The 15,017-nt window shown below is 34.5% G+C and overlaps 1 protein-coding gene across 3 annotated transcripts in view; it reads right to left on the reverse strand.

Annotated features, from left to right (window-relative positions):
* Window positions 1-1,644: 1,644 nt before the first annotated feature.
* FBXW7 (F-box and WD repeat domain containing 7) overlaps window positions 1,645-15,017 on the reverse strand; it is a 224,627-nt gene continuing 211,254 nt past the window's right edge. For all 3 annotated transcript variants that reach the window (XM_077770909.1, XM_077770910.1, XM_077770912.1), the window contains 7 exons: window positions 12,411-12,534; window positions 9,938-10,074; window positions 8,880-8,993; window positions 7,501-7,682; window positions 5,186-5,411; window positions 3,131-3,341; window positions 1,645-1,980 (listed from right to left, as the gene is read on the reverse strand). In XM_077770909.1, the coding sequence (XP_077627035.1) occupies window positions 1,712-1,980; window positions 3,131-3,341; window positions 5,186-5,411; window positions 7,501-7,682; window positions 8,880-8,993; window positions 9,938-10,074; window positions 12,411-12,534 (1,263 nt within the window). In that variant the 3' untranslated portion in view covers window positions 1,645-1,711. The remainder of the gene's footprint in view (window positions 1,981-3,130; window positions 3,342-5,185; window positions 5,412-7,500; window positions 7,683-8,879; window positions 8,994-9,937; window positions 10,075-12,410; window positions 12,535-15,017) is intronic.

Consider the following 15,017-nt stretch of genomic DNA (forward strand, 5'->3'; position numbering starts at 1 on the left):
CCCTAAAGATTTATAATGAAGCATTATTTACTTCAGTGGAAGAAACAGGCATACTAACATGAAAAAACACATTTTATTGCACTTAAGTTATAAGAAAATAAAATTTCTAAGTGAATCAAACCATAGACACAATCCCTTTAAAGGTTGTTTTCCTCCATCATGTCAGGTTGTTACATAACTAAAATTAACCAACTTGAATCTGATTGTTTTAAATCAGACTATAAATAAAACAAAAAAAAAAATAAACAGGAGGAGGAAAAAAAGATCACCTAGGATACAGTGTTAAACCACTTTCACAGTTCAGCTTGAGTTGTGGCTCTTGGAGAATGAGGCAAACCATTTGACTTTTTCATTCATTTCGTTTGTTTGCGTGTGACGCCTTTACTACAAAAACTGAATAGTTTCTGCTTTGTCAGTTTCTCAGAGCAATAAAACTGTAACAGCTGTTTTCCCAAATACTGTAAAACACTAAGACTGACCAGCAACTTTATTTTGTTTTATATATTCTTAAAATATTTTGTCAGTTTTCTTATGTACGTTCATCCATTCACCACAGCCCTCAAAAAGAAAAGTTTCTCCACAGAACAGGCAGCGACAGCTCTGTTCCAAGGAATGTGTTTTAATTTTTGCCCAGATAAAAGAAAATAAGCTTTGCACACACTCTCAATTCTTTACTTGCAGGCAAACTTCACTCTTTATTATCTGAAACTCTTCCATTCTCAGCCTCTTAGAGGCACAGATGGTTCAAGTTTCAGTGGCAAAAAGTCTTTTTTCTGTAACCAAACTAGAGCAAATTTGGAATTCAGTCTGGGACTAAAACGTCACAGCAGAAAAAAAATAAAAAAAAATAATTTGCTTTTTTTTCTTTCTTTCATTTAGCAGCATAAATAAGTTTGGCCACTGGGAGTACAGTACAGGGGTGGGACAACAATCCCATATTTGAAGACCTACTTCTAGCACCAGCATCAAGAATTAAATCCATCTCAGGACTCACAGAACCCAGGACAACTTGCCACCTTTGAGCAACATATGCATTGAAGAGTGTATGTGGAAGCGACAGTAAATAGATTAACAGAGGCTAATACTGTGATTGATTGACATTGGCAATGGTTGGCAAAAATAAAAAAAAAAAAAATTTCATGAAAACTGTACAAAAACAATTCACAGTAATTTTTTTTTTTTTAGCTTTTCCACTCCAGAAAAATGACTTTTTGTTGCAGATGCTCTCTAATTAGAAAGTCAGCCAGTTCTTGTTTGGATGTTATTGCAGCTCCTTTCTAGGTCTCAGTGGTAAAAGGACAGGCTAGCAGAATCTGTAACGAAGCTTCAGCATTAACGCTGCCCAATGACCACTGGAGAAGAAAAATAAAGAAGTAATTGCACCTGGTTTGATTTAGAAAGTCTCATTTTGCAAAGCTGCCCTCAGTCAAAAGTGAAGCCTTTTACGTGATGAGACAGCGGACGCCTCTCTTGTCAGTTAGGGTTGTCATGTCTTCCTCTTTTCCTTCTTAGTCTGTAGATCTTTTCACTCTGTTGCCCCAAGCCAACATCCTGCACCACTGAGAACAAGGGATATTTTTTCTTTTTCTTTTCTTTTTTCTTTCTTTTTTTTCTGTTTTTTTTTTTCTTTTTCTTTTTTTTTTTTTTTGTCAGGGGGAAGGGCGGGGAGTATATCGTCTACACATTTGGACAAATTTGTCTTTTCTGCTCTTCACTTCATGTCCACATCAAAGTCCAGCACCAGCAGCTTGGTTTCCTCAGTCCCATTCCGACTCCCAACTGCACACACCAGCTTTGTGTTTGAGGCTCTGATCCGCCACACAACTCCCCCACTCCCCCCACTCTCCAATGTGACTAGGTTTCGAATAAATTCACCCGTTTTCAAGTCCCATAGTTTTACAGTTCCATCATCTGAGCTGGTAATTACAAAGTTCTTGTTGAACTGTAAACAGGTTACAGCACTCTGATGCTTGTTAGGACCTAGGCAAAACCAAAGGAATTTAATTACTGGTTAGAAATGATGGTGATGGGTAAGTTACACTGTAATTGTAGACTTCTACATTAGAACATACAATAAATGAAATATTTAAAATGCTGCAAATTTAGAAACTGTGAGTATTTTAGGATCAGGGCTGTAAGAAAATCTGGTGGCTCTTTGTAAACTGAAACATGACTTGCAAGACTTCTATCTTCCAGAAAGCTTTGCTGGCTACCAGGCACACATTTGGTTTTCTGGCTGTATGAATAAGAGCTTTCTTAGTGGTGATGTGGACAGCCCAGCTTCACGTATTCTATGTATTCTGCTGATGGACAAACAGGCATGAGACCTACTCCCCTACCACTTTGACTCGACCACCCAAAGGCGAAGGCTGAATGGACACAATTCCGAAATTCGGAGAACAGATAATACCAATAGGTAAAAAGCTAGAATACAGCCCACCAGATGGCCTCACTGAAACAAAACAAAACAAAAAACAACACATTTTAAGGACTCAGCCCAATAAAAAGAAGTTAATCATAGCATAAAATGTTAACACTGTTATGCCTCATTTAATATTAGTGGCTTTCACATGTTTCTTTTTTAATTTTACCGGGTGCTATTATTCCTTCCATCCTAGTTAAGCAGATGGTTAAAAGGTCTAAGTAGAGGCCAAAGTAATTTCCTATCAGATCAGAGATGTGCTTCCCCCCACCGCCCCCAGTAAGGTAGCTCTTTAATTTAAAATTGGACTAAAAATTCAAAATTTTAAAAATATGATCACTCAATCCATCATATCAATAAAAGAAAAGATAAAAATCATATGATCCTGTCAATAGATGCAGAAAAAGCATTNTTCCGTGATATAGTCAAGATCTTTCTTCACTATGTTCTTTAAGGTTAGGTAGAGTTGACTGTACATGCAGGAAGTGATTAAACAGTTTTATCTTAAAAACACAATTTAAAACAATTTCTCAAGCATAGCCTTGTTCTGTCAAGCCAGAGTGGTAGTGTTCATAAACTTCTACAAAATAAACATTTTCATTTTGTAGGAGGTTAATTCTTTCTGTGACAGAAGAGCTCCATATTTCTCTTTTGACTAACAAACCCATTTTTAGTGAATACAACTAAAGCTGAGTAGCCAAACCTTACCTTGCAATGTTTGTAAACATTGTCCTGTTTTGATATCCCAGATTTTAACTGTCGAATCTGCATTCCCAGAGACAAGAATATTGTCTTTGAGTTCCATTCCACTTGTTAACGACTGGTGTCCCGTTAATGTGTGAATGCAATTCCCCGTCTCCACATCCCAAACTCGAATTGATGTGTCAAGAGATCCACTCACCACATGGATACCATCAAACTACAACAGACATAGTTTATTAGACTAGAAGTGTGGATATTCTTATTATTATTTATTGACCTTAATCCTACAGGGGTGGAAAATAAAGCATGGGAAACAAGTAATGCCAGGATCAAAATGAGGTAACAGGATAAATGTAATCAAGTCAATCTACCATGCACGTTCTCAGAAGCTTCTATCAGAATTGCTATTTATTTATTTTTTTTATGGCCAGTGGCTTCTAACTAGATGCAGAAACAAAACAAAACATTTAAACGAACACACTACTTTCAGATCATCTGGCCACACTTAGTAGCTAAATATCATGGATCATTCAATAAGGATTGCCATTGGAGTCTTACTTCACAACAGAAAACTGAAACTATGGACATGGCTTGCAATAAAGGCTATGTTTACCAACACACCTAAGGCATGAAAAGACTAGAGATAACTCTCATGATGTTTAAAAGTGAGTCCCATTAAAAACTGTACGTAAAAAGAGCACATGGGTGGCTCAGTTGGTTAATCCACCAACTACGGCTCAGGTCATGATCTCACAGTTTGTGGGTTCAAACCCCATGTCAAGCTTTGTGCTGACAGCTTGGAACCTGGGGCCTGCTTCAGATTCTGTGTCTCCCTCTCTCTCTGCTCCTCCCCAACTTGTGCTCTGTCACTCTCTCCCTCTCAAAAATAAATAAAAATTTTAAAAAATTATATATAAAATAAAAATTTCATTTATAAGAACCAAATGCTAATTAGGAAATATGCCAATAGATAATTATATTTGAAATTACAAGAGGTGGCATTTTGATGATAAAAGCAAGCGATATAGGTTTCTCTTCCCCAGCTTCCTAGCTATACCAAAAGTCAATAAATATCAATCCCTTGAAGAGCTATAATAATATTGCTACCTCTTCTCTCAATCTAATGGTCTACTTAAATGAGAATATTATATTCATTAAGGTTCTGAGCATATCACAAAACATAAAAACAACTTCAGCCAATTCCCTCTCCACCAAATTCATAGTCTTTTCTAAGTTAACACATCTTTATTATATGTCAGTATTTTGTGACATAGTCAGTATTCCATGAATTAAGAAACAAATATCCCAAGAATAGAGAACTGTCAGCACTGGGACTAAGTACTAATCTGCTGATCACTAATGGGCAGTAATGGTAAATAAACTATGTAAGTAATGCACAAATTTTTACATTGAAAATGCTGTCTTTCAGAAAACGAAACAAGACCCATTTTCTAAACTTGCTATTAACCTAGCTATTTATTTCAAAGCATGGCAACCTACTCAAGAATATCAGGTTCAAATGATACAAAAAACATCAGTTTAGTCAAATCTACTCCTTTATGACCACCAATCACTAGCTCTGTGCTGGTAGAGCATCTGGTAAAGCAGCTTTATGTAGAAAGGCTCCATTTCCCCTCTGAATGGGGATGGAATCACAATTACATGGTCTGTCAACTTTCAGCTATCAAGGCAAAGGGGCAGCTTTTGGTCAAATTAATCCTCTGCTAAGGAGTTTATTAAAATCCAGGTTATTTTCCTATGAGACTATCTACCCAATAATTAATATAGTAAAACTTAGGGCTCCAAATCTCAGGTTTCAAGACAAATATTTGTATTTTATAGAAAAAATGGATCACAGAAAAATTTAAACAAATCATTTAAATGGGTCAAAATTTATGCTTTCTTCATGCCAATTTTAAACTGTATGTAAACAACAAAATGATGTGATCTGTATTTTTTGGATTGTATTGAATCAGCTATTTGACAGCAACTATCTGAGTAAAACAATCTTATGATTCATCAGTAAAGCATCTAAGGGATAAGAGAGATAGGATCTCTTACCTGTAATGAATAGACTCTATTAGTATGCCCCTGCAACGTGTGTAGACAGGTTTCAGTCTCTGGATCCCACACCTTCACCATAAAATCATATGCTCCACTAACAACCCTCCTGCCATCATATTGAACACAGCGGACTGCTGCTACATGACCCATCAAAACATGTAAACACTGGCCTGTCTCAATATCCCAAACCCTAAGAGTGGCATCTCGAGAACCGCTAACAACTCTGTAAGGGGAAAAAACAGAAAAAAAGTATTAGAATTTTTAACAGCATGAGAAAACATGGTAATATAAAGTCAGTGGTTATTCTATCTTTTCTTTTCTTAAGCAGGAACACTTGTGTTCAAAGAAATCCTATGTCAAACTGAGATATATAAACATTTACAAGTCAAGTTACTCTGGTTGAGAAGCCTAGAATTCTGCCTGCTTGGTTGCCTCATTTATAGGGGGCTGTGTAGCAACTGGGGTTCTGTGAGATATTTTGAAAACTACTGTATTATATTTGAAGAAGGTCAAGGAGAAGAAGGAGAAGGGGGAGAAGGAGAGGAGGAGGAGGAGGAGGAGGGGGAGGAGGAGGAGGAAGATGAGGAGTAGGAANGGGGGAGGAAGTGGAGGAAGAGGAGAAGCAGAAGCAGCAGCAGCAGCCACTGCCACCACCACCAGCTCTAAATATATACAATAAGATCTTGATTTTAGAAATAAAATGCTAATGTGGGCCACATGTATAAAATGTTAGTGGGAAAACTCTGGTGGTACTATTTTGAATTTTATATTTCTTCTTCATTCTTTAGCTATTTCCCAAAATTTTTATTATGAACATATAGTCTCTTTGAGATCAGGGAAAAAATTAACAAGCGTTATTTAACAAATCTGAATTTGGAATTTAAATAGCTAAAGATATGTGCCTTATGCCATATAATTTTGGTAAAGTTAACTAGTTTTAGAATATCCTCAAACAAAGGCTGCATGTGCTTATATTTATAGTCAATAGGCTATGGAGGCATTAAGATATACAGATTTTAGAAGACAGACATGGTATCAACAGTAATCCCTTAAAAATTTGGCCCAACAGTATTAAAACTATGCTCTCCTGAAGACCAGAGTGATACCAATATCACAACTGCCGCTGGATTACAAAGGAGAGCTGAAAACTCAGGTATCTTCATGTAATTCTGAAGAGATAAAGAAAGGCCATAGATTCCACATGTGGAAGAGTAGAAAATGAGAGCACTGAGAGATTTAAGTCAGAACATAATGGGAAATGAAATACAAGGTCTCTTAATATCAACCCCCCAAATTTTAATACTAGAGCACACTGTTCAAAGTAGATTCAAATTACACGTGAAAAGACACTTTTCTTCACATTTTACAATCTAGCATGAAATCTGCTTAATGTAATAGTTTTCATAAAGAAGATGCTGTGGACAGAAATAAAGGTAAGGACTGCAGTAGATTCATGGTAAGAACCGTCAGACCTTTTTTTTGACAAAGTAAAGTCAAAATCACATTTGTTTAACAGGGATACTGTGAAGACATGCCAATAGAAGATCGAAAGGATTTTAATAGGAGGCCTTTGTAGGAGGAGATCAAAGCAACAGCAAAGGCAGTGAGAAGAAAAAAAGGCAAGCAGTCTGGTTTGGCTGAAACTATTTTGAAAACCGGATTGAGGATTTCTTCCTCGATTCGATAGACAACAGAAGGCTCTCAAAGGGCAGTGACACTATCATAATTAGAAAAGGGTTCTCTGTCAGCCGTGTAAAAGGTGAGAAAACCAAGTGTGAAAGCTATGTCAATAGTTCAGGTGACTGGTAATGAGAATAAACTAAAACCCATGGGCCTCAGCTTTTGCCTAGATATAAGGAGATACAATGGAGTAGAGGTAGGGTGGGTGGATAATTACAAAGACTCAGAAGCTTGAAATCTGAATAACTGAATTTATCCCACTAGCAGAGATATAAATACCAAAAAAAAAAAAAAAGAGAGAGAGAGAGAGAGAGAGAGAAAATTTTTGAAGATGATGAGTCATCAAAGATGTACAATAAAATGCTACCTAAGATTAGAAAACAGAATTTCAAGGAGGAAGCCAACAACACTACTAAAGAGATGGAAATTTAGACAATCCTCCAATTTTAAGCCAATACACTACTGCTTTCCTAGCATAGAAACATCTGAAGTCTAATAATTAAAGTCTAAAATAACATCACGTTATCACTATCTCTCTAATAAACACAGTTTTATACAGCTGAATTGTATACAAAAGGCCTCAGATTCACAAGTAACAAAGAATTCCTAACCACTATAGGATTTTCCCTTACCTTTTTTCATGGAGATGCATACAACGGACAGTGGAAGTATGCCCATACAAGGTGTGTATACATTCCCCAGTCTCTGCATTCCATACTTTTAGAGTCCGATCTGTAGATCCACTAATGATGATATTGTCTCTCATCTGTGATGACCATACTCCACCTGTGTGTCCCACTAATGTTCTCAAACACTGGAAAAACACTTAAGATGATTACTTTTGGGTAGAAAACGATTTATTATAACATTTCACTAGTTCATTAAAATTTGGGGTAAAGTTATTTACAAAATTTGACTGTTTGGCACATCAGAAAATGATTTTTCACATCAATATAACATGATCCCATCTCTATTTATTGCTTCATTTATTCAGTAGCATTATATATTAAACACACACATACAGCTGAGGAACAAGTACGTAGAAAGTAAAACACTTCTCATTCAAGTAAGACAGCTCCAGCCTGGTCTCTTTGATGAAATAATGCTAAAATTGCAACATGGTTTCTTCCATATGAATGGATTCAATGAAAGAATGCCAACTGTGTTAGGTGTGGCTACATACCACATTTCATCTGAATGTGCCCCAAGGCAGTAGTTAGGAGCCAGGCAAGGTACTTCTAGACAAGTAAAGACAGATATTAAAACTCTGAAATAAGTCCAAAGCTAATATTACACTATGGAAATATGAAGCTGCTTTAAAAAATGTTTTTACATGTGACTTGGAATATTTTAGAAGATTCTTGCTCAAGAGTCAACATATTAGAAGACATTTTAAAAGACAGGGTTATTTTTCTCACATTTTCCTCACTTTTTTTAGCTGGTCAGTTACTTAAGTCATGAAAACATTCTCCACTGGACAGATAAAAATAAGTATTCACTACAGAACCATTAAAGTATAATACTGCATACTGTGAAACTGATTGCTTAGACTACTTCTTTTCTTCAAATTCCTTTATTTATATATCGTATCTGCCTAACTTTCATCTCACAGGGCTTGAGATAAATCTAAATTAACATCATTAAACAAAGCAGAAAAAACACATATCCCTCAATAATAGTTTTTAAAAAGTTTAAAAAAGACAATATAACTGAGATGGCTAATAAAGGTGGGAAAAATTAACCAAGAAAAGGATAAAGCACATCTGTAAAAATTATACAATAGCTAAGTCACAAAGATAGAGAAACTATTTACAAGAAGAAACTAAGGACATCCTATCCTGAGAAACATGATCTTTGTGCCACAGGAAAAATTAAATAAATTAGAAGCTCTGATATTTGTTATTAAAATAAGCTCTGTTATTTGTTATTAAAACAAGGGAATTCTTGTTTTCCTGGTTGGTCCCTGCAAAGACATAAACAAAATGTGAAGTGTAGAAAGAAGTAAGCTTACTTTGCCTGTGACCGCTGACCAAACTTTTAAAGTGTTGTCATCAGAACCACTAACTATTCGGTTACCACAAAACTGCAAGCATGTGATCACATGATCATCATGTCCTTTCAGAACCTACAAGATAGATGTGCAGATTAGAAATATATTATTAAATTACATTTTTTAAAATACTGGTGAAAAGAAAAATAAAGCCATAATTAGGAGCAGCAATCTATAGTCTATTTTTAAAAACATAATTTATATAAAGTAGCATCCATTCTTCCTGAATGATGAATCAAGTATTAAACATTTTATTTTTCTATATTCTATGATTTATACCTGAGATATCAACTATTAAAATTGAGTGAGTCAAGACTTTTATGAGTCAAAAGCTCATAAAGATGGTTGAAACACAAATGTATCTTATAATCACCTATTTATCTATTCAAACCAGAAAAAAAATGCATCTATGTTTTACAATTTTCACACAAAAACAAAAGTACCTACAAACTAGAAAGACAAAAGTAACAATAATTATCAACTTTTTCAAATTAAAACAAAAAAAGAAGCCTGTTATAATGTATACATATTAATGTAACAGTATCTCCAATTGCTTTTTTCCAATTGTATAACATAAGCATTTTTGTCATTCTTTATATACTTATGATAAGACAAAAAATCAGTATTACACTTAAGTTTATAGAAATAAAACTAAGAAAAGCCACTAAAAACACAAAACATGGGCACTGCTCAAAAAATCACGTTCTAACTACATGTTCAGAGAGCAAGCAAAGTCTTAGGCATATGACACAAAATTCAACAGGATACTCAGAAATTTTCACTTATTTAAGATAGAATGATAGGCAATTCAACTCATCTTCTATTCAAATACAATTAGTTGTCAGACTGGAGAAATTAGCAATAGGGCAATACTGTCAGTTACATTTTCAGTTATTTTAAAATATCTTGTTTTCTTTCTTCAGGAGATAGGAGTTAAGTTATACTGCTGGCCAAGAAGACTGCATTAGGTACCAAAACTGACTAGTGCTTTCTGTTATACTGTGCAAGAGTTCAGTTACCTTAGGAGATTTGAGTTCTCCTCGCCTCCAGTTAGTATCAATTCTGTGCTGCCTGATATATGCACTTTTCCATGGACTATGTATGAAACCTGGTTTTATTACTTTTCTTCTCTTGATGTGCAATGGTTCATCAATACCTAAAGTTTTAAAGAGATAAAGAGCATAACTGCCATCACCAATAATAAAAATTACACATTTTATATTTCATAAAACCACAGAAATGCAGGACACTGTCCAATTTCTAATACTGTATTATAAAACAATAATGTAAAGTTTGCATTCTCTGTGGCATGTTTTCATATTGACTTTTCATTTCTTTAACTAATTCTATGAATGTTGGTGAAAATATGCAGAAATGTGAGCCCTTATGCAATGCTTGTGAGAATATAAAATGGTATATAGATGCTATGGAAAAGAGGATGGTGCTTCATCAAAAAAAAATTAAACACAGAATTACCATATAATCCAGCAATTCCAATTCTGGATATACACCCAAAAGAATTAAAAGCAGAAGCTCGCACAGATACTTGTACACCCACGTTCATAGACGCATTATTCAAAATAGCTGAAAGGTGGAAGCATCCCCAAGTGTCCATCAATGGATGGATGAAGAAACAAAATGTGAGATATATACAATGGAATATTTACTCAGACTCAAAAAAGAAGGGAATTCTGGCACATGCTACCACACAGATAAACCTTGAAGACAGTATGCAAAATGAAATAAGCCAGTCACAAAAAGACAAATACTGCATGATTCCACTTGTATGAGGCACATAGAGTAGTCAAACTCATAGAGTCCGAAAACAGAATGGTGGTTGCCAGGGGTTGCAGGGAGGAGGAACAGGGAGTTACTGTTAAATGGGTATCAACTTTCAGCTGGGAAAGATGAAATAGTTCTAAAGATGAATTGTACAACAACATGAACGTATCTAATGCCACTGAACTGGAATTTTAAAAATGGCTAGAATGATAAATTCTACCTTAGGTATGTATATGTTACCACAGTTTTTTAAAAAGTCATTAAATAATGATTCTATGAGAGAAGGTAAGGCGGGGATGATTAATCCCACTTTATGTATCCAGACACTTGAGAAGAGAAGGTTTCACTAATTAGTCCAAGCTACAGACAGCGCAGAAGCAGGATTAGAAACCAAGTATCCTGGATCTTTACCTTCCAGCTTTACTAACCAGTCCTCCCCATCAACTGTGATCCACATGAAGGGGAAGATAACCTGTAGAGTATCTATCTCATGCTCTAGGATTCTTCTAAAAATTTTTGTTTATCAGAGGCAAATCATATTTTTACATTTTTTCAAAAATATAATTTTTCTAGATGCCTGCTGAAAAAAAAAGTCTTTTTATTTAATATAGATTATACCTTCTACTCTACTAAGAAAGGAGACTTATTTTCATTCTTCTTTGTTCTTTTTGCTTTGTTTTTTACAGTTTTCAAGAATATAAGTTCCATGATGGGAAGAAAATGGGAGTTCAGTACTATATCCCCAACATTTAAGAATCTCTAGCGCATAGGAGGTGCTCAGTAAGTATTTGTGAAAGAAAAGAACAGAATATGGAATATTTGTATCTTGTTAATATAATTTTGGGGTTTCCTTCCTTCCTTCCTTCCTTCATTTATTTATATGACTGAGTAGCCATTTATTAGTGTGCATTCCAGTGAGTTTCTCTCCTAAGGACAGTCGCAATTATAAATTTATCTTTAATTATAAGTATTAGAGAGACGGATACCTTTCTCATCCATGAAACTATTGGTAGAAATTAATCTCTATGTTATTTTAAGCAAACATTCAAAATTAGGTCTTTGGTTTGTCCTTCTTTTAAACTGAGGTGTAAGTGACATACAATATTAGCATCAGGTGTACAGCATAGTGATTTGATATTTATATACACTGCAAAATGGTCACAACAATAAATCTAGTTATCCTCTGTGAACTTACAAAGTTACTACAATATTATTGGCTCTATTGCCCATGCTTACATTACATCCCCATAGCTTACTTCTTTTATAACTGGAAGTTTATAGTTCTTAATCCCCTACCTATCTTGCCCCCCTCCCCAACTCTCCTCCCTTCTGGCAACTACCAATCTGCTCTCCGTATCTATGGGTCTGTGTTTTGTTTTGTTTTTAGGTTTCCTTTAAATCATCCTCATCTTGACCTTTTCAGACTGGGAAGCAAATCCGATCTATTTGCTATTAGTTACTATTGTTCATTAAAGGGGTTAGCTGCAAGATCTGACTCATTTGAACGTGTGGAATAACCTGTGGACTGTATACAAGTAGGTGAATGTAAATGAAGACTAATTCTTCGTTCTTTGATAGGCAGCCAAAGTTCTTTTTTTCAATTACATGTGCATACATAAAACCTCTAATTTTTAGTTTTTGCTATTTGTTTTCAGAATCACTTTGCTTTTTCAAAGTCTAAGATCTTCCCTTTGTGATTTTGAACCTTACCCTCTTCCTTGCATTTCTCTCTCCAGAGAAGGTTGTCTTCAGCCAAAATTCTCCAGTAGCGACAAGTCTGAGCCGCTTGTAGCAGGTCTTTGGGTTCCAGGAATGAAAGCACATAAAGTGCCAGCTATGAGAAGCAAAAGCATAGTACACCCATATTTAAAAATACATATACAAAAATAGTAAGTTAATTATTTTCTATAGAATGAAGCACTTTTAGATAAATGTAATAAATTTCTGCATTCTAACTTTTGAAATTGACTTTTTAATAGTCAATCTTAAATATATACCAGGCTTAAAAAACTCATTCTATTGGTTTTTATGAATTTCACCTCTGCAAAGAATACCTAAGCTTCTCTGCTCTCACCTTTACTCTGTGAGCCTCAACTCAATAATTATACCATTTATGTACATATGTATACATGTATACTTCATTAGTCATTTAGATTTTGTACTTTTCTCTCCCTACTACCATGTAAATTCACTGAAGATATGACTTAAATTAAGGAATGAGATTTCCAGGTATACTCAGTGGCTGAGTCTGTTCAGCATCCAACTTCAGCTCAGGTCATGATCCTGTGATATGTGAGTTCGAGCCCCACATCGGGCTCACTGCTGTCAGCCCTGAAGCTGTCAGCACAGAGCCCACTTCAGATCTTCTGTCCTCCCCACTTCCTGCCCCTGCTCTGCTCGAAATTTCTCTCTCTCTCTAAAAAATAAATGAACGTTAAAAAAAAAATGAAATGAGATTTCTAGATATTCTGTGTGGTATGGCTTCAGATCACTTCTGATTGATATGATTAATAGTTCTTTATCATATCAAAGTGTTTATTATCACAATGATGAACTTTCAAACATTTGAACACTTCAATGTAAGTGACAAGAGGGCACAATTACTAAACTGCTCCACAGACATATAAAGTAGTTAAGTTCTAATTACTTTACATTGCTTGTGGGGATTTTCTTGATGGGCCAGATATATTTGTCTATTTGAACTAGCTCTCTGGTATTATCACTGATTTTAAAATTTTGTTTCCAAGAGTTACAAACCATCAATTTTTAAAAACATGTATAGTCAATTCAAGAAAATAAGGGGAGACGAAAGAAAAAAGAAAGGGGAATGGTAACTTCTGAGTATACTTATCCAATTAGCCTCATGAATCACATAAAAATTTAAATTATGATACTAGAACCAAAATGATCTAAACAAAGCAATAAAGTTTAGTGTTCACAGAAATTAAATTACAAGAATTAAAACAAACTATCATTTAAAGGGCCAAAGGCCATATAGGGAGTAAAAACACAATTTGAATTATTTTCTGATGCTAAACAGTAGTTACATGATATTAATTATGCTTACCCAAGAACATTATATAGAGAGAGCTCATCATTAATCACATATTTATTGAGAACATTTCATATAGAAAGTACTCCAGCCAGTCAGTATTCAATTGAATACTATTACTGATAAATGACAGAGAAAACCTTTTTGTAGAATAATTATTTTTGGTGTATCAGAGAAGCCCATTTAGTACCATATTTAGAAACTGAGTAATTTTAAATAAAAAGGCATAATTATATCCAACAATCTACATATATACATATACATACATACACATACACAAATACACAAACATAGATATAGATATCAACATTATACTTTTTTAATGGATACTCTATAAGTCATTTAATTTTGAAATTAAGCCTGAGCAAGTTGTTTAGTGCCAGTGTAACAGTAATGTGATAACACCCTACTCTTCTTCTATGTGAAATTTATATTTAACATAGAAATTATCAGGCACAAAGTTATATTTGTGGAAAAGAGATGCTATTTAATGTCCAACATATTTAAAATAGTCATCTGGAAAAGTCTGTTGTTTTAGTTATCTAGCTGAAGTAGAAATCAGGTAATTTACAGAAACAGTCAATGGATCTTAAAGGCTAGAAAATAAATCCAGAGCACCTTAGATTTCAAAGGTACATCTCAAATCATCTATAATTTCCTTCATTACTGGTGATTATGAGATCACCAAGTCCAATGTCTGCATACATTAAAGAGAAATGCATTAAAGAGTAAAGAAACACTTAGGTGCTAAAGAAAATAGAAGTGCTAACTTCACAGGTAATCGGTACATTTTTTTCTTTAAAATAACAAAGACCTTAACTCAACTGTGAATTTCAACTCATTCTATTTAAATCTAGTCAGTTCTATTAAAAACATCTAAGTGTTGCAGAAAGTACACATAGCAAAATAAAAATAGAAAAAAAATCAGAACCAGTAAAAACATAAATCATAAAAGAAGTTAAGTTTAAACCACGGAAAAGTAGAACACAAATACACAGCAACAATATCTTACATGGTTTTTTAATTAAACTGCCAGGCGAAAAAGGAACAACAATTAGTTAAACAATTCTTAGTGTGTATTATGGTGGAAGTATACCAGTTGCATGAAGGAAGCAAAGTTTAGTCATGTGGGGGTCCTTATAGGGGGCAGAAAGTGGGCATTGTCCTGAATGACATCTCTATTATACCATAGCAGGGTAAAATGGTCTGGCTAATGCAATTTTCTATTCATTTGTCTTTTTTTTTTTTTTAATGCTTATTTATTT

This window comes from Crocuta crocuta, unplaced genomic scaffold (assembly GCF_008692635.1).
Source record: "Crocuta crocuta isolate KB4526 unplaced genomic scaffold, BGI_CrCroc_1.0 scaffold166, whole genome shotgun sequence".
Lineage (NCBI taxonomy): Eukaryota > Metazoa > Chordata > Mammalia > Carnivora > Hyaenidae > Crocuta > Crocuta crocuta.